The sequence below is a fragment of the Psammomys obesus genome, unplaced genomic scaffold (assembly GCF_907164565.1).
Source record: "Psammomys obesus unplaced genomic scaffold, mPsaObe1.curated_primary_1811, whole genome shotgun sequence".
Classification (NCBI taxonomy): Eukaryota; Metazoa; Chordata; class Mammalia; order Rodentia; family Muridae; genus Psammomys; species Psammomys obesus.
The window spans coordinates 667,560-693,069 of NW_026596039.1; the positions used below are offsets into that span (position 1 = coordinate 667,560).

Genomic DNA, 25,510 nt, shown 5'->3' on the forward strand with positions numbered 1-25,510 from the left:
CTGAGTATAAGATGTTCCTGACTGACTGCCTCTTGCAGAACCAAAGTGAGGACCAGGTGGATTAGCTTTACATTTTCCTGCTGAGGCCAGTGTGTCTAGCTAACACACTGACCAACACAGCATCCTAGTAAATGCAATGGTTGTCTTGCATGGAGTGGAGGGGGGAATCTAGGCTCCTGCTGTATTGTGTGTGTTACTAATATCACGAATAATGCCCTCTGGGAATGCTAGCTGTCACAGCCCCAGAAGACACTTCACTGTCCCTCATGAGCTCCGCCAAAGCTGCTCCGCCAGGCCCCACCAAGGACAAGCACAGGCACAATTGGCAAAGGACATCTGTATTGGTGCTGACAGGCAGCTGAGAGGTCAGGCGGAAATGCCAGGGGTCAGCCTGGCATATCCACTCAGAGTGGAAGGAGCTCCTGCATCAGAACCCGTGGCAGAGGGTGGCTGCAGTACGGCTCCAAGCAACTGCTGAGCAACAGTCACTCAGATGCTTCAAGCGGTAGCCTCATTCCATCTACACTCGGCACCCATGTTCAGGCTTCAGTCCTCTGTATCCACTTCCTGTTCATTCTTACAGGAGAGCCGCCATGCAGTGAGCACCAGGTGGTTAACACACTGGTATTTTCAGTTGTACACGACACCCCTCAGTCTTCACAGCACACACTCCAGCGTCTTCATCCACTGAGGCATATTCAGGGTGAGGTGAGGGAGGTACTGGATTCTGAGGGTGGGCATGCTCAGGAGCCAAAGAGTGAGTTTGTCCTCCATTCGGTACCCATGACAGTTCCCTTACCCCATCCAAGCACTGCAAGAGCAGTGCCCGTGCTTCAGAGTGGCTGAGTTCCCAACAGAATCAAACAGAGGAGAGGTCAAGAGGGTCCTACTCGGGGAAATACATAAAGAAGACTGGTTCATGGACAAAGGGACAGAGAGAGGCCTGGCACCTTTGAAACAAGGTGAAATCCCTCGATTACAGAGGTTATGAGTGGACATGGGAAGGAGAGACACGCCTTTCCCAGGCCTTGGCTCTTGCTTGGAATCAAGAGTCTGAACGTCCTCCCCTTTTGCTTTCAGCCCCATCCCTTCTGATTGCAGCTCCCAGAGCTCAGGCCTTAAGTCTTCCAGTTTCCCATGCTTGCTGCTCAACAGTCCCTTCCCAGAGAGTCTTCTGTACCCTTCGTGGCAGTGTGGGTTTGGGCTGGATTGGTTAGATCAAAAGGCTTTGCCTCACCCTGTGATGGAAGTTTCCATTTTCTTGCACATAGGGAGATTTTGGGTACGCAGCAGGGACCCTCCATGCTGCTCTTCCAATTGAGGCATCATATTTGTTTATACCTGCATGAACAGGAGAGATGAGATGGAGGAGAAAGTAAGCCACAACTTAAGCTTCTGCCTTTTGCGTCCACTGTAATTAGGGCTCCCGTTTACTTGTTGGGCAGGCACTAACAAGCCAGAATAATATGGAAGACAAAGTGTTTCTGCCGCATTTGGCCACTTTAGAAAAAGCATCGCTCCCTATCTCATCTTCTCTCAGCCTCAGACCAACCCTACCAGGCACTTGAGGAAAACATCCCCATTATGTTCAGCGATGCAGAGAGTGAGGAGTTCACCAAGGTCTGAGAGGTGAGTGTGCAGAGAAACCAAGAACGTCCAGGGACATCAGGTTCTCAGCCTAGAGTGCTCCCTGCTCCAGTAAATCACTACACATTTCTTAATGGGCCTCCCAGGAAAAAAAAAACAAAACAAAACAAAACAAAAAAAAACAAAGAAACCAAAAACCAGCCTGGGGAGCTGCAGAGGCCAGAAAGGCAAGCTACCCCCACAGACCTCTGTTCAGTTTTAGGTTCTGCCAGGACTGGCTCCTTACTTCAAATGAGAATACCTGCCTCACACGGTGGCTGAGGGTTAAGCTAGAGTGCCCAGCCTGGCCTCCAGGCCAGCTCACAACATACTTGGGTTTTTTGTTTTTGTTGTTTTGTTTTTTTCTCCCTTTCTGCTTTTCTTCCTCTTCCAGGTTCCCTTCAAGCCTAACCAGGAGAATGTAGGTAAAAAGGGAAAAATCATCCTGCCCAGTCCCCTGCTTTGTCCTTCAGGACAAAGCAGTACAGGGCAGACCCTGTGGATGCCTCCACTTGCAGTACCACTTCCTGCTTTCAGCTTTTCTCCTTGCATGATGCCTTCTTAAAGTAGAAGTGCTTTCCCAGACACTGTGTGGGTTACCATGACCCCAGGGGGTGGGTCTTCACATTTGCCATCCAGCCCAGGTCCAGGCTTCGCCAGCTCTTTTTCTTAGTAAGGTACTTCTGCCAGGAGAGCCAGCAAGGCCCCAGGGACAGTTGCCCAATCACCAGCACCTGAGCCTCTGACCTCTGACCCACCACCACTGGACACCAGGATAACCACTGACTGCAGTATGTTCCAGAGGCTTTGATTGGTAGTCGCCCTTTTCTGCACAGCCCAGGCAGAGGGGCCAGGTGACTTTGATGTCTGACATTCAGGAGGCATCTGCAGCTCAGCCTCGGTTCAGGGAAGAAACGATTCTGGATCTCTGGCCCCTTTGCCCTACAGGTGTGTCCAAAGCCCTCTGCAGCCACTCAGCTCCCCTGAGAAACATTTCCCAAGCACCATGCTTTTACTAGCTTGAATCTCCAGGTATGGCTCCCAAGGAAACAGAGAAAGCTGTGGGGATGGGAGAATCAAATCCAGAGTAGAGAAGAGGATTGACATGCAGCCCGCATTCTGATGGCTTATTAGTCATACTTGAAAATACTCACAAAAGTCATGAAACTTGAGGAAAATACTATCGCGGGTGGGTTAGGGCCAGACTAGAGCTATGGAGACACACGGGGACAACAGAGGCAAGGTTAGCAGTTCTCAAGTGGGAGGAGGGTCCAACACCACATCAAAGGTTGGGGTACTGCTTTGGTGTCCCTGAGGCCCAGAGTGGACCAGCACAGACTGAATATAGAGTAACTGAGCACCGGGGAGAGTTCTAGAAGTGAGGTTAGGAGCAGGGCTTCCACCACCAGGAAACTCACCCGCTGCTTCTGCTCCGGGCTGTCTTCCAGGCCAGGATCTCTTTGTACACCAACCTGCAGAGGAGCTGTGGGGAGTTCAGGGTAGAGAGGGAAGGGAAGATACTGTGAGCTTCCAGGCTCAGCTGACCCCTGGGACAGGTGGTTGAGAAGTTTCACAGCACACTGCTCCCCACAGGAGCAAGCGATTCTGAGCAAAGGGCAGCTGCCCTTCTCACCATCCCACAGAGCCCCAGTGTTTGATGCCAGAGGTAGACATAAGGCATTTCCCAACTGACAACTACGAACCCCTGAGAACTCTTACCAAGCAAGCCAGGACGTCAGCAGAGATGAGCATGTAGAAGACATTGTTCCAGCCCGTGGGAGAAATGAGCCCAGCCAGCAGGGGCCCCAGAGCCGCACCTATACAGAACCATCTCATGAAAACAGTATGTATACATTTCCTGACCACCTTGGGCAGTGCACTTGGGGGGGGGGGGGTCCAAGATAAGGCTGGGGTTCAGCTGCCAGTAACAAACCTATGGAGCCGGTGCCGTCGATGATTGCAGTGACAGTGGAGAGGGCCTTGGCGTTACCCTTCAGGCTCTCGTGTGTGCCCTGGGGAGACAGAGTGGGACAGCCCGAGTTAAGCAAAACCACTGCATAAGAGCTAACTTGAGGAGGGTGGTGGTGGAGCCCTGGGGTTAAAGGAAAGAGCCAATGTGGTTCTGTGGGACAACAGATGTGAAAGGAAGACGGGGAAATGGCCTTGTAGACAGAACCCCTGACCAAGCCCTCAGACCAGCCTGGTGCCCAGGAGTGACCCACTCACCAGGTCAGCTGAAACTGCTGTGGTGATGAGTGCGTAAGGGCCATTGACCAGGATCCCACAGATAATTAACATCACTGGGAAGACAGAAGAGATGATATGATTAGAGATGAGAGGCTGTGTGCAACCCCAAGTTCAGAGTAAGCAACACTCCCCACCCTTGGCCCCACACCCGCTTCATGGAGTTCCAGCAACTCGGGAAGCAGGGGGATTCACTCCACCTCCTCACCTATGGAGCTCGTTATCCCACTCTGACCAATGTAGTTGTACAGGAACATCTGAAGGAAGAAGGAGATGTTTTTCTCTTGCTAGGCTAGGCCTACTAGTCTGAGCAGGGCTCCGCCTGCTCTAGAATGCCACATATCACTTGCTCTTCCTGCCTTGTATATCTGCTCTTCTCAGGTCTTTTAAATGTCTCAGAAATGGATGGTCTAACTATGGTACTCTCTAGTTCCACTTTTGGTTTTGGTTTTTTGTTGGTTGGTTGGTTTTGAAATGAGTACCGTGCAACACAGGCTGCCCTGAAACTCACTCTGTAGCCGAGGGAAGACCTTGAACTCCTGATTCCCCCTGCCTCTGCCTCCCAAGTACGGAGATTACAGGCATGTACCACCAGGTAGGGCTCTGTAATTTCTCCTTTCCCCAAACGTCTTCTCATGTCTACCCTCAATCTCCTTATTGATCCTTGGTCAAAACATGTAGCAGCTGATATCCCTCCTCTCTGCCAAGGCTAGAGAATCATTAATCCCATTCCAGAATTATCAGTCCCAGTCTCTTTTCACAGAGCCTGGTCCTCTGCTCACTCTGCTTCTCTTTCTCTGCACATGCCCAGGAACACACATAACACATGTACCAAGAGACAGCTATGTATGTAAGTGTAGAGATGAAGACACAGATATGAGGCTCCACACACCTGCTCACAGGCATGTGCACCCTGAGATTATACCCACCATGGGAGCAGCCAAGATCAGCATGATGCAGCAAGTGGTGGCCCTGCCATTGGTGTAGTCGCTGATGAGCCCTGCCATGATGCCACCTGGAACACAAGCTCACTCACACGCTGTCCCTGACACTACCGTGCTGCTCCTCATCTGACACCTAGTTTTGTCTCATCGCCCTGCCCACTGCTGGCCTGGCCTTAAGGAAGACTACCTCCCTCTATAGCCTTCCCCTGCACCCATCACGCCAGGAAACCAAAGCACCATGATTGTCTCTCGTAGGCCCACCCAGCCTAGCAGGAACAGAAATGAGGATACACCAGGATGCCTTTCTTCTCTGGAGCCACAGCCCAGAATATGGCCTGCTGTCCCTTCTTTCTGCGCCTCTGCATAGAAGCAAACAGGGAAGACAGCCTGCCAGGACACAAGGACAGGGCCTCACCTATGATGCCGCCAACATCGAAGAGTGTGGATAGGTCCCCAGCCTCCTTGGCACTGAAGTGAGCTATGGAAAACACAAAACCATAATCAGAGACTCAGGGAGGTTCGGGACAAAGCTCCCGAATACCATGGCCAGAAGAGTCCCTGTGGGACATTGGTTCAGCCTAAGGAAGAAGCTGAGAGCCCATGGTCTGAAGCAGCTTAGGATATACCCTTCAGGCCCCAAGTCTTAAACTGTTCTCTTTCCCTGAAGGATGGCCTAGACCTTTCAGTGCAAGGCCTCTCCTGCAAGCCTGGTACCTGACCCACGACAGTACCTCTAACTCTTTTTCCTGGAGTATAATGGTTCTGACTGAGCATTGGCCCAAACAGCCATTTTCTTGATCTGCTCCTAACCTAGAAGCAAGATCCACAGGGGTTCTTCCTAGGCAGGTCAACTTAGGTCTGTGCTAAGGCCCACAGCCACAAAAGGAGACCTTCTGTGCAAGGAAGATGAGGATCCTTGCACAGCTTAGAAAAGGGGAACATCCAGAAGCTTGTAACTCCACCCTCAAGGCTGATTCATAATCTGAAGTCAGCATCAAAGCCACAAAACAAAGGGTCACAATGCCTTTGAAACTGCCCTGGTACCCTGCCAGTATCAGAGAGAGGGGCCCCTCGTGCAGAGCTATGGGGCAAGCCACAGCTTGAGACCTGGTCATGACTAATCCCCACGGTTTCCTGAGCTCCCATTCAGAGTACATGTGTGTATGTGGCGGACAGCCATTGTCTCTTTCCAGAGCCGGGAAAGAGTCAAGCAGTTCTGGGCAAAAGGTCGTGGGTGAGGGGTGGGGCTCTCAGAACCCTGGGGGTCAGGAAAGTAGAGCATGTTGCTTTTGGTAGGTTACCCCATTACTGGCAAACCAGAGACCCTTTCAACCAACAGTGATTTCTTTTCACCTTTACATCCTTAGGTAGGAGCAGTGGAAAGGAGCCATTGCATTGGGGCAGCTCCCTCAGTGTGGTCCAGAAGACCCCAATACAAAGATCCCTCCCATGATGCTCCTGGAAGATCCTTGGAGTCCATGGAGTAGGAAAGCTCACACAGCCTCTTCCTTGAATTAGAGGTACTCAAGGCAGACCTCTACCCACCTTTGAGCCAAGCAGTCCACACTCAAGCTGGAGAAAATAGGACTACATGACAGAACTCTGCCCTCCTAAGTCCCAAGTCAGTCAGATCCAAGGGGGCACGTGGCTAGAGACAGTGCATAGGGCCTGGGCCTGACTGTGTGCTGGAAGCAAACCCAGGTATGGCATTCTCCCTGCACCAGCAGTGGCCTAGGCCTCCTTGGAGATCCTTTTTCTCAGCTCTTCCTCCCCTTGGACTTACCCACATTGAAGATGTACAAGGGCAGCCAGTAGAGAAAGGTATAGCTGACCAACTTGGCGAAGAGCAGACATAAAGAGAACTCGATCACACCCTGGGAAGCACAAGAAAGGGCACAATGGAAAGGGACTTGAAAAATCCCCAGTCCAGCGGAGGCCCCACAGATAGCACTACCCCATTCAACCCCCAACAATGCAACCTCAAGTATACACTCTATCCTAATGGCAGCAATGTGCCTAATGCTGCACGTCATGTCAAGATAACCTACGGAGATTCTACCCCATCCCCTAGTATTTAATGGAAAACTCTAGAGACTCTCTCCTTCATTCCACAAGCATCTCACCGGGATTTTGAGTGCTCCCAAGAAACTGATGGCTTCAGGCTCAGGGCCCTGCTCCTTGGAGGAGCTGGCTGCGATGTCCACGCTACTGTCCCTGCTGGTGTAGGGACCATTCACAGGATCTTCCAGGTTGTCCTGTTCCTTCTCCAGGTCACCCTAAGCAAAGGACATGATCCCTTCTTGGGGGCAGGGCCAGGTACCAGCCTTCTCTAATGGGAAGGACAGCCCTGGTGAGAAGTAGGAGACAGCCATGCTGGGGGAGGTGTATGTTTTTCTCTTGGGCTGGCAGGTCTAGCAGGTTGTGGGGCGTTTAACCCAAGAGCCCAGCACTGGGTCTGTGAAGTCACTAGGGAGTCACAGCTCTCTTCTCCAACTCTTAGCCCTCCCATGGGGCCCTCTACATCTCTGCGATGTAGAGAGGAGGGCAGGGGTAGGGCTGGGATGACAAACTCACATGGTGCTGAGGAGGGGTGCAGTCCACGTCTTCTGGATCTGGGGGGAGAAACAAACACCTTTCTGAGAAGTTTGCCAACAGTCAACCCAATTACAGTGGGTCTAAGCTAGCGCAGAGTTGGCCCTGCACGGCCCATGTGGTCCCCAGCATTTAGGGAGAAGGTTTTCTAGGCCTGCCTGGCTCTTGTAGGAATTGGGTCATGACTTCCTCATGGAATAGTAGCAATTAAACCTGGTCTTGCCAACACAGAGCTGCCAGAGAACAGAAAAAAACAAAAACAAAAACAAAAAACAATAGCTGTCTGCACTGAATCTAAGAGGCACAGTCCTTTAACAGAGCACATGCTACAGACAAAACACTGAAATGACATTGTCCCCCTCACACCTTCAGAAAACCTCCAGAGCAAGTACTGCTGTCACTTTACAGATGAAAAAACAAAACAAAACAAAACAGTTTAGGGTCACAAAGCTAGTCATCCAATAGCCTGAGCAGCAACACTCAAAGAATATCCAGCTGCTTCCTCCCATAAACACGTTAGGGCACGGGGATGGGAAGGGTCCACTCACATTCAATAAGAAAGAGGAAGGTGACGATGCCTATGACAGCAGTGATAATGCCAGGTACGATAAAGGACAGGCCCCACTGCTGGTTCACCCAGACTCCAGCGATCAGGGAGCCCAGAATGTTGCCTACAGACGTGTGGGAATTCCAGATGCCCATGATGAATCCCCGCCTGAAGAGAAGGAAAGGGGATAAAAATGGAAAAACAAAACAAAACAAAAAAGTCCCGGCCAAGCTCAAAAGGCTGCCTGCCTCTACCCGCCAGGAGGAACCCACAGCTGAGATTCTCAGAGCCCCTAAAGATATGCAGGAGAGCCTCAGGCTGTGGTCAAGCAGCTGATTGCACTGTGTGGGGTGCCACTGCTTCAGCCAGCCCCCGGGGCAAGCACAGATGGAACTCTGACCACAGAGAAATCACCTCCCATTCCTCTTTTGATCCCCACCAGTATGACTCTAAAACGGTAGTCTTCAACTGAGGGTGACTCTGCCCCTCAGCGGACATCTGAAAACATCTGGAGATCAATGGCCATAACTTGGGTTTCGCTATTGGTACCTAGCGGGGAGATACCATGCCTACTGAAAAAAACAGTGTGGGTGGCAGCCCCCAGAGCAAAACTTGAACAGCTCAGACCAGCAGTGCTGAAGGTGAGAAACTGAGGCAACCTTTTTGTTCTTTTGTCTTTTTTCCCCCCATAGCTGAGGACTGAACCCAGGGCCTTGTACTTGCTAGGCAAGCATTCTACCACTGAGCTAAATCCCCAACCCCACAAACCCAGTCCAAGAAAACAGAGTTGTGGAGCCCTTTCACCTTCCGTCAAAAAATAGAATTTCACCATGTTATGGAAAGTATACCTAAGCTGCCTGCTCTATGGGCTAAATCCTAAAGATGAGAGAAACAGCACTATCCTTTAGCCCCAGAGACATTTCTTCTCCGTGGACGAGACCCAGAAAGAAGACACAGTTTTAATCTTTTTTCCTGAAAGTACCCCAGAACCCCCACCACCCTGTACCCCCGATCAGGGTCAGTCCCACTCCCTCGTCACACTCACCTTCCCTTCCCAAACCAGTTGCCAACACAGGTCACCACGGACGGCCAGCCTGTAGTCTGAACAAGTCCGTTGCAGATCTGTAGAAGGGAGGGTGGGAGTGAGCTCAAGCACCCTTGGTCCAGGAGGCTCAATGTCATAGCTCAGGAGCCTGCTGCACCTACACTGCAAACCATGCCTTTCCCTCGCTTGCATGTCCACACACAATGTCACAAACTGGCTTTTCCTAGCCCAAGGTCATGTGAGCTGAGACCAAATTTCTCATCCATCTCATGCAGCTTCAGTGTGGTACCCAAGGAAGGCACTCTGAGCCAGTCACGTGGGACTCTGAGGGGGGGAACAGGGTCCTGAGCCGGTGACAGAAGGGATCTGAGACTAGAACAAGGAGAACAAGTTCGGGTCTGCTGTGACCTGTGGATGACTAGGAACTCTGAGGGGAACAAAGGCCCAAGCCAGACAGGCTCATACCTGGATAAGCACAAAGTACCAGAGCATATGGATATTCCAGAAGTACCCTAGGCCAAAGAGGGAGGTGAACAGGCCGCTTAGCACCATTCCAGCTGAAAGGTAGTAACGAAGGGGCAGCCGCTCCCCAAATATTCCACTAGAGAAAAAGACAGGGGTGAACTCCCAGTTAATGCTCTGTCCACCCTACCGCCTCCCTCTCCCATCCCGTATTGCTGAAGCCAGTGGCGACCAGCGATGATCTGTGTCTCACTGCATTTCGAGACTGACCCTGGCTCTCACTTTCAGGACTCTCCTGCTTTATCTGACACTACTCTGAGAACTCTGTTGCCCATGTCCCTCCTTGCTGGCTGACCACCCCTTGTCACTTGTCTTCCTTCAGTCCAGTCTCTTGCATCAACTTCATGCTTCTAACTACCATGATATGTGAAACATCTCCAACTGCATGAGTTCGGTCCCCATGTATCCCTTCTTGCTGCAGGGTCGTATTCAGATAGCCTTTTGGATACCTTTACACGGATGTCCCGAAAGCAATGGAAACTCAACACTCTAAATTCTAAATTCTCCCTCCTCTCATCGTGGAAGCCTCTTGAAACACTGCTGTCCCCAAGTTCAGCAGCTTAGGCGGCCGTCATGCTTGCTGTAACCTGCCCTGTCTGCCTCAAGCCTACCTCAGCTTCTCCTTCACAAAGAGCTAAACTCCTCCCATGGTTCTCCCATTCTACAGTCTGGAGCGATCCCTCTGCAAATGACCTTATCCTTTAGCCCTGTCTTCTGCCGCTGCTTCCCAGGGAACCCTGTGATCATTCCCACCTACACTCCAGACTGTTCCCTACTTGTGCTCACTGGCGCCTCCAGCCTGGGTGTCCTTCCCCACTGTCAGTGCCTGTGGCTCTTTACATTTCAAGGCTCATCTCCTCCAATGCCTTCCTTAACTTCTTGTTTTCCATCCCAGCTTGCACTCCATGCTACCCAACACTTTTCGGCAGTTTCCAATTAGCTGCTAAGCCAAGGGTCCTTCTACTCTCGATGGTGAGCTCCCTGACGGCCACACTCCTGCCTTGTCCATCTGCAATTCTTGGCAGCAAGCTCTGTGTTTGCTAGGCAAGACCCCACACTGGTTGTATAGTTTAGACAGTGCTAGGTAAGCTCTCCTTGGGAATCTACATGTCCAGGGCTGTGCTTTGAGGACCCTGACCATATCCACCAAAGCTTCCTTAAATGGAGTATCCAAGAAGCTTCATGGGGAAAGGGCTGCTAATAGCAAGAGTCCACCAGCAGCAGTGGGGAGGAATAGTTTGGTGACCACAGAAAAGGAAGGAGGAATTGCCTGGGTGGGTGGAGGCCTTAGCCTCAGCCCCATGTGGAGGCACAATCAGCTTTCTTACTTTTAGCTGCAGCCCCCAAGTCAGTCAGGAGAAACAGCAGTTATGAAGCACCCACCCCTCCAGCACCCCACAGTGGGCCCAGGCTCTGCCTTTCTCTTACCTAATAAACATGCCAATGGCATAAGCCACTAGGAAGGCATTGTCCACAGCTCCCAGTAACTCCTTGTAGTCATCTTTGTCTGAAATCACATGGGAAAGACAGAAAGCTAGCTGGCTGGGCAGCTGCCCCCACAGGAAGCACCCCTTCACTTTCAAGGAGGGACCGGGGAGTAGGGACAGCCATGTGCCCTGTTTTTACCAAATGGACTCCAGTTGCACCAGGTAGTATCATTGAGGTCATGGGTGTCATTATCGGGTCTGATCAGCTCTGAGCAGTTCTGATGCAGGCGGCTCTGCAAGGCAATGGCACCCTGGGTCAAAGGTCATATCATCCCCTGGAACCTGCTCCACCCAGAGAGAAGCAAGCAACCTGCTACTCAATCACAAATATCACTGCTTGCCAGCACAGTCCATGCTCCTTCCTGCCAGGACCTCCTCCAACAAGGGTCGGTGGCCATACAAGACTCATGAATGGAATCTGCAGAGCCTGGAGCCTCTTCCTTCTTAGCTCACCCACACCAACCAACAGGAGGCCAACTTAAAAGGAACATGTAGGAAAGCATTGCAGGAGGGTTGGAGGAAACAGTCACCAACAATGAGTGTCCGCCAGGTGGAAGGAGCAGTGCCAGTGACCAGGGTAAAGGAAGTTGGAAGGGGATTGCCTGAGGTCTACAGCATCCAAGTCTGCCAGGCTCAAGATGTCCTACATTCTTCCTTAGCAACCAGCCTCCTCACCTTAACAATGCTGATGGGCTTTCTGGACATGTGATAACAGGCATAAATGAGGAAAGTGAGCAGCAGGACGAAGCCACGGAACCTGGAGGAGAGAAGAGCATCCAGTCTTCAGAAGCCCAGTCGCAGTATCCCCAAGGCTTCAGCACCATCAGCGCTTCACCTCCAGGTTCTCTGCACAAGGCACAAGTTCCTGGGGCAGAGGCCAGGAGTGTCTGGGAGCAAAGAACCTCTGTTGAAAGCACCCCCCCCCCACACACACACACACTCCTGCCACCTTCTTTCCAACCCCTTATCTTCTCTAGGGTCCCACTGAGGCAAGGGTGTCTCTGTGTCTGGGTGTGTGGACCAGTATGGCCACATTGAGTTAAAATCATTTCCCTAATGTCAGCAATGACTGGCATGGGCTGGAATTAAAGGGGAGGGTTCTGTCTGCAGAGTGAGATCCATATTCACACACACACACACACACACACACACACACACACACACACACACACTTAGAAGCTAGCAGTCTTAACCCAGACTACAGAAAGAGATGACTCAGCCGGGACAGCCAGTGACAAAGCCTGAGTCCTCTCCCTCATGGTCCCTGGCTAATCAACTCCACTGGGCGGAAAAATAATTCTTTCCCTGGTGGCTCACATATGCCATGTGCCCTCTCCCGCCCTGCTGCTTATCTCATGTGGCAGCCAGATGGAAAAAGCAGTCTGATCAGGAGTCTCTCAAAGTTTCCACTGCAACACAGCCACTGCACCCACCCAAGGGTCTGGGGAGGGTCCTGCAGTGCCCTGCTGAGTCACTGTTTCCCCAGGAAGGAATCAGCTGAGCTCAGTCAGCAACCAGGAACCAGGAGGTATATGGAAAATAGATCTCAGAATGGGACCGGGGGTGGGGGGACAGCTCAGAGGTAGAACACATGATTAGTGAGCTTGAAGCCCTGAGTTACAACCCACCGACAAACCAGCGTGGAAGAAAATGTTAGACAAGAGACAACTCAGTGCCTCTGCTCATTAGAGAGAAGGGTGGGGGAGAAGGCTGAGCAGGCCCTGGAGCTGTCATTTCCCTTGGCTCTACAAACCTAAGGATGCTCACCCTGCCCTACCTATCTGGTAATCTGCCTCCAAACTCCAAACTCACTTCCCCGAAGCATACAATTAAGCAATGCAGGCCACGTCTTGTAAAATAGTTGTTTCTGCAGAGCCTGAATTGCGTCGAGTTACCAAGCCTTGTCTCACTTTGCCCTGGACTGGAGTTTCCTCCCTGGGCATCTGTTTCTATTCTCTGCACTGTCCTGTATTGTCCTTCTAAACCTTGGGTGGTGGTGAGCTGCACCAGCACTCAAGAGGCTGAGGCAGGAAGACTGGGAATCTGAGGCCAGCCTGGGCTACATAATGAGACCCAGTCTCCAAGTACCTCCTTGGCTACTTGTTCCCAAGGCACCTGTGTGAGTCACATGGGTCCTCTAGGGACTTCAAGGAAGCCAAGGCTACTCCAGATACCTGCCTGTGCCAGTGATTGACATCAAAAAGCTTGGTGACGCCAAAGTTTTCCAAGTCTGCCAATTGCCATATAGCTGATTTCTAGTTCAGGGATTTCTAGAATTCTCTGGGAAACTTTAGGGCACACAGCTAGCCTAGGCAAGAAGCAATAGATGGAAGGAAACTGCCACACTATAGTTAACTGAGATGTTGCCTAAACCAGGGACAAGCAGACAGCTTTGAGTGACACCTCCCACTCACCTGCCAGGGAAGCCTTTTCTGCTTCTGGCTTCTTCAGTTTTACATGGATGGGAGCATCAGCCCTATGTTACTCTCATCCTCGTCCTTGGGTACCTGTGATGCCACCTTTAAGTGCCACACAGCTCAGCTTGTGTGACCACTCATCTTGGCTGGCCGTGCAGAGGTGCCAGGACTCTTACTGTGTGGCCACCGTCACGACATGTCAGATCCTTCCTGGTTCTGAAAGACCTTAGGGAACTCAAGTCCCATTGGATCCCCTGAGAGTGCAGCAGTGACGACTGGCCAACAAAAGACATGCCACGTCATGGTCAGCAGCCATGCCAAGTGCCTCATCAGTTTCACAGACCCGAAGAGGGACTAGAGGGACAAGCCAGCTACTGGAACCCTTCCCTTTCACCTCAACCCCCAACATCCATACTCCTTTACTCCCAGATGCCAGGAGCTTCCCAGAGAGGGCATTCCAGCCCACCTTTCTCCCGCCTGAGTTCCTAGGTGTTCATCCTTATCTGTTCCATGCCCTTTTCTTCTGGAGTCCTGTCACTCCCAACCGTAGGTAGAAAAAAGCCACGGCAGCGAACAGGCATACTCGTGTCCAATTCTAAAATCCAGACGTTCTTGGAAAAAAAACAAGACTTTCCTTGCGTCCACCTATATGTCTCCCATGCTGCAAGCACTACTCTAGGGACCTGACAATTGCAAGAGAAATGGGAAGAAAGATCCTTCTATAGTTCACAAGTCAGTGGGGAAAACAGAGCGAATGGGGGGGGGGGGGCTGTTCTGTAAAAACAAGGAGCCTGTGCCACATGGGAACACAGGAGGGACATCAAACCCAGTGGGATAGAAGTGCTGTCAGGAAAAGTTCCAGAAGATGTGCTTTCAAAATCAAGCAGGACATGGCTAAGTCAACCAGGGCTAGGACAGGTGCCAGGGAAGAAGTGTCAGGCAAGGCATAGAGGCGTGAAATAACGCTGCCAGTTTGGGAACACTACATGGCTTAGGATATTTAGAACACTGCATTGGCTTAGAGAAGACTAAGCCAAGCACAGAAGCAAAAGTGGTAGAGCCCAGCCAGCCAGGTGGCCCTGTGTGCCAAGAAGGAGAGTTTGGGCTATCTCTTGAGAAGGATAAGAAGCCATGAAGAAGGGCCAGGCTTTCCTAGGCGAGGGTGCTCTGGATATGAGCCAGGTGAAGCCAGAGGGAAGCCCCACATGGGCTTCCTTGCTGCAGGTTGGTGCCGGTCCCTGTGTCTTCTCATCCTGCTGGCTACTTCCTGATACATGGCTATCTCACTGGATGCCCTAGATATATTTCAAGCTCATGTCCATGGAGAAAAAAAAAAAAAAGTGAGAACTTAAAAATCAGGCAAAATATAGTTTTATTCCCTAAACCTGTCCTCAAAAGGGACTTTTTTCCACCTTGTTCACAGAACTATTGACAGATGTTTGTTATAGTTCTCAAAGCATTCCTGATACCCAGTGGACACTTAAAAATGGCTGGTACTATTTCAAATTAGCACAGGAAGGAGTAGATGCAGCCCTTGTTTTACAAGGGGAATTCCGGACCTTTATTTGCCTGGCAGAAATTTGGAGACCATCAGCCCTTCCTATCTCTCAAAGATGCCTACCTGAGTCTCTCAGGACACAAAGACCTAGGGTTGCTAGTACCCTGCCTTGTTTAGGGAGGGGAAGGTAGCTGCAAAAGAGTCTGCAACCATACAGGAAACTGACTCTGAGTAGCTAAGATCTTTCTCAGGACAGGAAGATCGCATTCTGACCTGTGATTTTTTTTTTTTTTCAGTCCTTCAGGGTCCTGCTCAACCTAGATGCCAACCTCCTAACAAAAACCCTGACCCTTAAGTTAGCAGGAAAGACGGGATCCTTGAGAGCCAGGGTTCCTTGGCTCTGCTGTGTGGTGTTAGCCTGACACTGGCTTCCTCTGGGGCTTCCTGCCTGGCCTCTAGAGGGTAAAAGGTTAAGCTCATAACACTGGCTGGGCCCCAGCCTTCTTGGAGCCAGGCCTCCCTCCTACTAGCCAGTGCTCCTTTCAGGCCACATCAGGTGTTCATGGAAAGGGCCCCAGGGCTGTTATTGAAAGGGGCCTAAGCAACATGGGGGTAGGTTAAGTAAGGGCGAGGCTAGACTGAGGCTTCAAGGAACTCAAGCTCACAGGCCTGACAGCTGAGGAATATGGGCAGGGCAGGACCTGCAGGTTTCACTTCTCACAAGCCCTTCCTTCCCTCTGGAACCAAGACACCCCACAAGAGGAGAGAGAAAACTTGCAGAGCCACGCAGTAAGGGATGGCCGCCCTGGTGCAGAGTTGGACTGGACAAGCAGTTCAGAGGCCAAGGAACATGTTGGGGAAGGCCCACAGACTGCTCCACATGGGGCTTGCTGTCCCATGACCCTCTAGGTCTTTGTTAGCAAGAGGTGGTGCTTCTCAGAGTCCCACCTCCTCCATCAGATGCTGGTTACTGAATAACCAAGTCAGATAGAGAGGGACTAGCTATCTCTTAAGTATTAGCTAACAATCCAAATTATTCTTTCCCAGGACCTCGATAATAGCTTTATCAACTTCATTAAGACTTTGCACTAAGAATGATTCGGGGCTAGGAACAGGGAACAATGTGTCCCAAAGTAGCAATAAATAATAAACAAACCCCACCTATAAGTACCCTCATTACCACCACCACCACAAGCCAACGAGACCCCAAGAGCAGCCTCTGATCTCTGGAGAGGTGGAAACAGGCCCCTCTCCCCAGTCATCCCTGCTCCCTGCCTGATCCTCCGTTGATGTACAACTCTGATAGCCATGACCATGACTTAGAGACAATGGGGGTTTAAACCCTCTCAGTTACTAATCATCACCACCCCTGCTTCAACCTGGGATAGCCTCAGAGATCAACGTCAGGATGTGGCTGCAACTGACCTTGGCACTTCCTCTGAGGAAATGAACCTGGTGACCTGTTCTTGGGTGTGCCTGTTCTGGGGTCAGCAAGTTCTGAAAAGGATAGAGGGCTGGGTACACTAACAACCAGAGCAGGATCAATGCTGGCTGTGCCACCACCCTCACCCTCCAACAAGCCCTCCACCAACACTGGGAGATAGCCTAGTGGGGAAGGGCCATCCAAGGACAGATTCCCAAGGGCAGAGTCCTGAGTCATTGCCTGCAGCACACAAGGGCCAGCAGGGCCAGGCCAGGCTGGGAAGGTCTCTGAGGAGAGAGCTTTCTTGGGTCAGGGAACAGGCCCATAGAATCCCAGGCCTCTTTCTCTCCTCCTCCTTCTCTGGCTGGGCCTTAGATCTGCTCTGAGAGATGGGGATGACTTAGGGTGAAAGTTCCACACTTCTGAAAAAGTCTGTATTCTAAACAAATATAGCATGGACGGGAATGTGATGATGGCCACAAAGCTGGAGTCCTAGGAAGCAGGTTCCCTCCGGGACCCTTCATGAGGCCTCACCCTCACTGCTAATGAAGCAGTGACACAGCCCACCCAGGTCCCCCATGACCATCACACCAACCTAGTGACAATTGGATGAGGGCGGGGTCTGATTTTGGAACTCTATCCCTATTGGCCAGCTCTTCTGAAACCCACAAACTTGCACCCTTCACAATTATCCTGTTGGCCGAGTGACACCGTGTGCTCCAGCTTACTCTGTCCATCCATTCTGAGCTCTTAGGGCTCCCCTACTTGGTTCGCTTCTCAAATATATATTCCTCTTTCCTAAGAAAGATCATCACCTTAACCACATATTTCATCTAGAAAGTTCTGAGTTCCTGTGGCTATTGGCCAGTGATTTCTTCTCTGGGAAGGATCTTGGGGTCCAGCCTTATGTCCACTGGATCTTTCTAATCCAACACTCAATCCCAGTGAAAAGGGAGCAAGAAGCATGGGTTTCTGTGGGCCTGTTCTCTGGTCCAAGACAGCTTTTGTGCTTTATGGGTGTGTTACTTTGGGACTGTCTAACTCTAACCTCAGAGAGTACTGGTATAGCTTGACTGAAGAAAGGTCTTGACCAACAATGAAGACAACTCTGGGGCACTTGCTGCCTCCTAGACCAGGTCACACAGCACCGTCCAGCATGGTGGAGGTTGAAGGCACACAGGTCTGTCCTTTAAGAAGGGAAAGAGGAAACATCAGGGAGAAAAGAGGAAGCCCAGAAGGCAGCAGCTTCAAGCTGCAATAATAAAGATGTGGGGGATGGGCCTCAGGGTCACATGCTAGGTGACAAGAAGATGGGCAGACTCCAGCATCCTTTGTATTATTCCTTCTCAGGGCAAGACAGCGCTGGCTTTCACAGCTCTGGCTTTCACAGCTCTCTTTAAGCAGTTCTTTCTGCTGCCCTTATCAAGCACCTCTTTGCAGGAACCAGGAAAATAAGATGAGAGACAGGCACCATCCGGGACTCAGATCTGATTCCAGCCCTCTGGCCACAGAATAGGGAAAAGGACATCAGACTTACGCCAAAAGAAGCTGAGTCTCCATTTCTGGTTCTGCTAACTGACTGTGACTTTTGAGCAAATTGTCTAACCTCTCAAGCCTCCATTTTTTTATTTTTAAAATAAAAGTCTTGTGACTGCACAAGACTGTCACAAGGACTGACAAACACAATGGGTGTGCACAAGTGTCTAACCCAGGCAGTGTCGCTTGGTCCGTGTGTTTCTGCTCTATCTTTCTCCCCAACTCCACAGCACAGCCAGCACATCTGTCAGCCTTGTCCAGCTTCCAGGGGAACGTTAAGGTATGGGGAGAACACACTGTGTGGGAGGCCAGCTCCTGCTCCTCCCGCCTGTGAAAGCTTTCTCCCTCCACACCCATTCCTGCTCATCCAGCTGCTGTCTCACCCTGCTCCCTCCTGAAGGACCTGAGTTTTTCCACCTTACAAGGCCTCGGGGAAATTCACCCAGCCCTGTAAGCATCATCCACAAGTCATCTCTCTGGACAGATGCCATGCTGTCAGCTGCACCCCCTTTCCACCCCACCCCCCGCCACATGCCCTCACAATATTGGCAAAATTGTGAAAGGGAAAGAATCAGGCAGGCCCAGGGCTAGAGACCATGGGTGTTTGGTGGCTCAGAAATACTATGGACTGGCTGTCTACTTAGTCCTGACTAGGAATGGAGTAACGCCTACTGGGCAGAAACTCCACAGATTCCGCCAGCCTCCACACGCCTGGTGCCACCTGCTCAGAGCCTCACTCCAGGAACTGCTTTCTTCAATGCTATATTCCTGCTGGCTGGAATACCAAATAACCAGTACAAAGACAAAGATTGCCTAATTCAAAGATGATTCAGTGATGGCCTCCTCCCAAATCCCTTCCACAAGAGAAATTTCCACAGCCTAGCAAATCCCAACTACAGTAGCCTAAGTGCTTTAAAAAGCTTTTCATTTACACACACTGTAAAGATAAAGATGCTATCCACTTGAGAGTGGGGGGCGTGGGAAGGGCTCAAGGGAGGGAAGCTGGAAGGAGCTAGAGGAAGAAGAGTGAAGAAGGAATGTGATATAATTCTATTTCAATTACAAATATATTTTTCAGGCTGGGGGGGGGTGCATGCTTGATTCCAGCACTGGGGAGGGAGAGGCAGGCAGATTTCTATGAGTTTGAGGTCAGTGTGGTCTACAGTCAAGTTCTAGAACAGCCAAGGCTACACAGATAAACCCTGTCTTGAAAAGCAAGAGCAAAACACACACACACTCACACACATATATATACACAAAAAATCAAGTTTCTCATTTAATCTCATTAACACCCTGAGATATAAGTATTGCTTTTTTCCTTTTATAGTTAAGGAAATGTGGTCTCAGAGAGATTAAGTGATTTGTCTAAAGCCAAACGAAGTGTAATTTTTTTTTTCCACTCACATGACCATCAGGAGTACAGCGGGAAGACCAAAGGTTTAGGAGTCAGATTAACACAGATCCAACTCCAGTGTAGTCATTTGCCAGCGATTCAATGCTGTGCAAGCTACATGCTTTTCTGTCTCGTTTTACCAGTATGTCTTAGTGAGGGAACTAACCTTTCATTAAAAAAAAAAAAAAAAAAGACAAATAATACCAGGCGCAAAGTAGTATGAAAAGTTTATAGAATGACAGTGGATAGTAAAGCTTCTTTAGGGCTGACGGCAAGCCTGGCACACATCCAGATACTTCTCATTTAAACTTCAGCAATCTTAGGAGCGGGTACTGCTGTTATCCGTATTTCACAGGTGAAGAGTCCAAGACTATCTGTTATCTTCATGTCTATTTCAATGCTCTCCTTAGGGCCATGTGAAAGTAACGTGTGATGGAGCTCATTTCTCATTTTTTTTTTTTTTCACACAAGTCCTTATCCTGTTGTTCCCAGCTCAGCTTATATTTTGTTTAGCACAGGAAATGTCCACTGGACTAACATCCATCTGTAATGATCGTCAGTAACAATGACAGTGAGAGCCACCATTACTGCATACTTCTTACATGCCAAGCAATTTGTGCCTCTAATCTCTAATACCTCAGGTATCAGATATACTCGGAGGAGGCAGTTTTCTTCAAGATCAATTCAACTGCCACTAAATATATGAATCATCACCCTTTGACACTCAGTACATGCAGCACTACTTCTAAAATTGCTAACTCGGGGGCTGGAACGTGGCTCAGTAGCAGAGCACTTGCCTGGCTTACACAAGATCCTGGGTCTACACGTAACGCTGCAAAAGCAAACAAGTAAAACAAAATAAAAATAAGATTGATGACTGCTGTGTGCACAGCACTTCCCCAGCTCTGCTGCTAATTCCAAGAAGGCAGGGTGATGTCCTCATTTTCTCTGCGAGCCCGGGAGTTCCGTATAGCATCTTTTCAGCAAAACGTTGGTTCTTGGGACAGCAGAGCATCTGAATTCACACTCTTTAGGAAAATGGAAGACATCTCTTGTGGATCCTCCATCAGCCACAGAAGCCAAGAGTCTTTATATGAGCTATCAGACATATATTCTAGAACTACCTACTGATGAGAAAACGGAGGTTCCAGAGAGTTCATAGCTCAAAAGCACAGAGCGGTAAAAGGATCCCTAGCCCTGTATGTCTTGAGCTTTGGAGAGCTGAGCAGTTAAGAAGTGTGCAAGCAGGACTGAAGCTGCAGTTCCGTTGGTAGTGTGCTTGCCTGGCACACACAAGGCCCTGGGCTTCCATCCCCAGTACCACATAATCCAGAAAGGGTGGCTTACCCGTATAATCCCAGCACTAAGTAAGGGAAGGCAGTAGGATCAGAAATTCAAGCTCACCCTTTCCTACGTCGGCAGTTCAAAGGCCAGTGTGGGCTAGAGACCTTACTTGGAAAAGAGTGCACAAGCGACATAGGTTTAGAGGGCTGTGTTGTGTACATTCCTGTGCTGAGGCGCTGGCATGAGACAATTCACCCTTATCACCCCTCATTCTCCCTGATACGTGCTACTGTGGTCTGAGGATGTAGCTTGATGGTAGAACATTTGCCATGCATGGTTATAAGTGTGTTTTACGGATAAGAGTGAGAGCTCCTTGGACTGTAATAGGTTCAAGTGGAAAGTCTGAAAAGAAGCAAGTGAGTATGTTGAAAATCTTTCCAAAGCAAGCTCAGGCTTGGTGACTCATCTCACGTGGTTTCGAAAATTAGGATTCCTGCGCTGGGCATGGTGGTGGACGCCTTCAATGCCAGCACTCAGGAGGCAGAAGCAGGTGGATCTCTGTGAGTTAGAAGCCAGCCTGGTCTACAAAAGGACAACCAAGGCTACACAAAGAAACCTTGTTGGAATAACCAAAAACAAACAAACAAACAAAAAAAAAACACCAACCAACCAAACAAACAAACAAAACAGAGTTCTTGGAAAACCACCTAAATTTGATCTTTCACTTTTTAAAAGAAGTGCTGAAACTAGTATGGCTTGGCAAACCAATACTTAGAATCACTGGGAAATCAGAAGAAATAATCAAACTCAAATAGATAAAATGCTATCATTTTACCAATAGTTTAGAAATTTTTGTAAGAGAAGTTGCACAGATTTCTGGATGCGCTTTCCGTCCATTTTGTTTTTGTCTGGGGTATTTGGGGACTGAGCCTTGGGTCTTGTGTGTTCTAGGCAACTGCTCCACCACTAAGCAACATGCTCAGCCATTTTCTATTTTTATTTTGAGATAGGGTCCCCTACTTGCCCAGACTGGCCTTGAATTTCCAACCCACCTGCCTCAGCTTCCTGAGTATGGGAGAATTAGAGGCTTCACCACACATTTCCACTGGTCCTGATGTTGTGTTATCTGATGGCAACACTCTGAGTTGCCTGCCATGATTTCAGCTACCAGCTAAAATGTTACATAGACTGCAACTCTCTTTCTTTAATTTGAAATACAGCATCTTCCCAGGCTATTGATCTTTACCTACAAACCAGATGCTTAGGGACCTATCCCAAGCTTACTCTTCTGTTTTTGTTTTGTTTTTTGTTTTTTGTTGTTGTTTATAGTCTTTGCATATTATGTGAATGAGTCCCAGATTTCTTTAAGGACGTATTTATTTTTACTTAATGTGTGTGAGAGTTTACCTGCATGCATGTTTGTGTACTACTTGCATGCCTGGTTCCCATGGAGGCCAGAGCCCCTGGAACTGGAGTGCCATATGGCTGTGAGCCACCATGTGGGTGCTGGGAACAGATCCTGGGTCCTCTGGAACAGTAGCCAGTGCTCTTAATGAAAGAGCCATCTCTTCAGCCCATTTCAGAATTCTTGTATGTTGTATCTAAAGGTTTCTCCTCTCTAAATCATGTTTGTTCATTTTCATAAGTTGAGCGCTTATTCTTCCGAAGGTTCCACAGCAACAGATGGTTAGGAAGACTTCTGTTCTTCCTGAGGAGCTGAGTTCCAGGGATCACTAAGCCAAGATGTGGAGGAGCAGCACTGATCATACAGGATTAAGGAAACTGCCAGTGACGGTCACTGATAACTGAAATGTTATGATAGGGCTCCATTTTCAGGATGCCAGTACAAGGAAGACCTTTTCCTTTCCTCTAGGGGATCTGTAACACATAACAACTTAATAGGCATTGCATTTTTTTATAAACTGAAATGCAGCCTCCTACTCAACTCCACAGAATGAAGAAACTTTTGAGTCCTCTTGTTTTACAGAGCAATATGGTTATTTGTAAAGTTTCAATAAGAATCTCTTCTCTCCTTTTAACAAGAGCACGTTTAGAAGAACTGGTTATGTAACCAAGGCCTTGCCTGATTATTGTATTCGACAACAACGTCTATTTAATATCAAGTATATTGGCCCCTTTCAAGGAACTGATGCTCACTGCATGGAGTAAATGCGAATAGAATATTCCAAGGAAAAAGCAGTTTTCTGAGTTTCCAGTCTTATAAATAGAAGAAAGTTTTTTTTGGAGGTCTAAAAGCCTTAGGATATTTAGAGAACCTAAAGAAAGAGGAATTTGACCAAATCTATAGATACAGCAGGTAAAACCTGGTTAAGACAGTTTCTTGGCATGTTATCTCAAGGCAATAAATAGTAAAATGACTTTAATAAAACAGCGCAGAGGTACTTATAAAAGACTGGGGCAGTGGCCCAGGTAGCAGAGTGCTTGAGGCACAAGCTGAGCTTTATCCTTAGCACCCACATTAACAGTCTGGCAAGACGGTGGCTACATCTGTGCTCCCAGGCCTCAGAAGGCAGAGACAAGACCTAAAGCTCTGGGGGCTGACTGGGAAGTAGTGGGTCCCAGTGAGGAAGAAGAGTGGTGGCTTCTGAAGAAGGACCCTGAGGCTGACCTCCAGCCTCCACAGAGACATACACGTATCACCCCCCCACACACACACACAAAGGAAACACACACACACCTTAAAAATTAAATTAAAAAAAAGATTCCTTATGAAAACTTTCAGCAACACAAATTTAACATGACCCACCTGGCTAACTAACGCTTTTATCGTACATAAGTAAACAATGAGATTAAATCTAAGGAGACCCACTTTATTGTGTGATCAAAAACCTTTCTTGGAGATTAAAAAAAAAAAAACCTCGAGTCTATAAAGAAAACAATGATGTGAAAAGAGGACACCTTCAGGTTGTCTGAATTTAATCTCTCATTTATCCTGATTTTAGTTTTTCTTGACATTGAACTATTTTATTCTCTGAAGTGGTAACTAACAGATAAGTCATGTAAAATATGTCCACTACTGAGATAGTCTCAAGAGTCTTAATGTATAAATGAGTTTATTTGTGTTATGTTTTAAAAAGGGTGTTAAAATATACACAGCATAAACCTTATCATTTCAATCACCTTTAAATTTAAAGTCAGAGAGCCAGGCAGATCTCTCTGAGTTCGAGGCCAGCCTGGTCTACAAAGTCCAGGACAGCCAGGGATACACAGAGAAACCCTGTGTCGGAAAAATTAAGTCAGGGGCAGCAAGTATATTATGCAACCATTGCTGCCACCCACGTCTGCTAACTCTCCGCTCTCCTCTAAATTCTCTTTCTACCCAATCATGACATCTTCTAGCTCTTTCATTATGAAGGTGATACACTCTCTAATACGCTCATGTTCAAATCCTTATAAGAGTCATATCTTTCTGAAAACACAAGACTGTTCAATAGTTGCGAATTTAAAAAGGACCACATAAAGGATTTCGCGTACAATGATTAGCCTGATTGACAGGACTGGAAACAAAAAACTTTTTTAAAACCAGGCCAGACTGATCACTCTCTTTAAGTATCTGCCCAATCCAAAGGTGACCCTTAGTTTAGTTTGAGAATTTAGGTTTGGCAATGCTGTGCCGTCTGTTTTTCAAGAGAAGCCAGCACCAGACTATTTTGTTAAGTTTTATAGTTTGTAACTGAGAGCAACTACAAAATATTTTAAATCTCCACGCAGACCAAGCACACAGCTGCAAACGCTCTAATGGAGAGTGGCTGAAACCTTTCCTCCCAGCATATGGGTGACATGGTGGCCCTGAAGACAACTGCTGCATGCCAGCTCATGCTTTTAAGGGCGACCCCCCAGTGCTGGGCGGCGGCAGCTCGGATCCCAGAGACCTCCCCTAGCTAGATATCCCTGAGGCTGGAACGTACGGTACCCCCCAGGCAGGCTCCCAGAACCAGTGACGTCTGGCTTCTACTACCTAATCCAATCAATAAAATATAACCTAAAAGGGGCCTAAGCTCCCTGCCTACCTTTATAGTCTACTGCTCCTTGGCCTCTGTTCCCTACATGCAAGTCCGGGTCCCCTAAGTGCTCAGATAACACTTGGAGGCACTCTACAGGTGCCTGCCTGTGCGCCTGTGTTTGCAGATGCAAAATGGCAAGCTGGAAAGGATGAACACTCCTGGCTTCTTCACAAGGGTCATACAGAAGTCTGGGCTAATGTGAAATTAATAGGTCTGCGTTACTAACCTTCCACGCCTGCGCCGCCAGATAGAGCTAGGGCCCCCTCCCCCACCCCAGGGACTGGCAGAGACATCCGCCGCCTAAGCAAGTCTCTGACTGTCTCGGCAGCCTCCCTCTCCAGCCCTGCTCACCAGCTGTCCCTGGAGAAGGCACGGAGGAACCAGATACCCGGAGCCAGGGAAGACCGCATCTTGCGAAGCCGGTACCCGAAAACTGGGAAAATCGAGAGCGCAGAGCCTGCGCGCGTCCCCGCCAGCGTTGGCTGCGGTTTAAATGCCCCGCCGGCTGGCCCGCCCCAGACAGGCCCATGGCCAGAGCCCCCGCCCCTTGAACATGACCGCCCTGCCCTCCAGGTCAAGCTGAGTGCAAACCCAGGCTATCGTCTGCGCTCACTGGCAACTGTTTTCTGAGTGCTACCATCTGTTTTCTCGAAGTTTCTCTCTTTGTCAGAGACTAGCAGTCGGGAGTTTCCTCCGGCTCCTCTTTCTGGTCTGCGCTTTTCCGTTTTCACGAGGGATGGGGAACTGAAAACAGCAGTCCTATAAGTCTTCAACTCGGTGTGACGTCCTGTCTCCCACAGAGCTACCTGTGCTAAGTGGTGCTGTGCCCTGACACAGCGCAGATCAGGTGCTCTGTAAGCGAGCGCAGTGGGACCGCCACACTGCCGCAAGTGAGCAGTGTGCGGGCGCTCTCCTGGAAGTGTCTCT

General features: G+C 49.3%; 1 protein-coding gene across 2 annotated transcripts; it reads right to left on the bottom strand.

The window, feature by feature from the left end:
- Positions 1-322: 322 nt before the first annotated feature.
- Positions 323-25,064, bottom strand: Slc37a2 (solute carrier family 37 member 2). 2 transcript variants are annotated; one of them, XM_055622259.1, is made up of 19 exons: positions 24,935-25,064; positions 11,683-11,764; positions 11,147-11,240; positions 10,949-11,027; positions 9,464-9,599; positions 8,999-9,075; positions 7,955-8,121; positions 7,389-7,426; positions 6,938-7,090; positions 6,598-6,688; positions 5,230-5,292; positions 4,800-4,885; positions 4,079-4,127; positions 3,853-3,926; positions 3,560-3,638; positions 3,346-3,443; positions 3,045-3,109; positions 2,781-2,837; positions 323-1,341 (listed from the first exon to the last, which is right to left on the bottom strand). In XM_055622259.1, exons 1-18 carry the CDS (start codon positions 24,991-24,993, stop codon positions 2,807-2,809), a joined length of 1,521 nt encoding a protein of 506 aa, XP_055478234.1. In that variant the 5' UTR covers positions 24,994-25,064; the 3' UTR covers positions 323-1,341; positions 2,781-2,806. The 2 variants fall into 2 exon arrangements, with proteins under 2 accessions (XP_055478234.1, XP_055478236.1); XM_055622261.1 differs by lacking the exon at positions 2,781-2,837.
- Between the last annotated feature and the right edge of the window lie 446 nt (positions 25,065-25,510).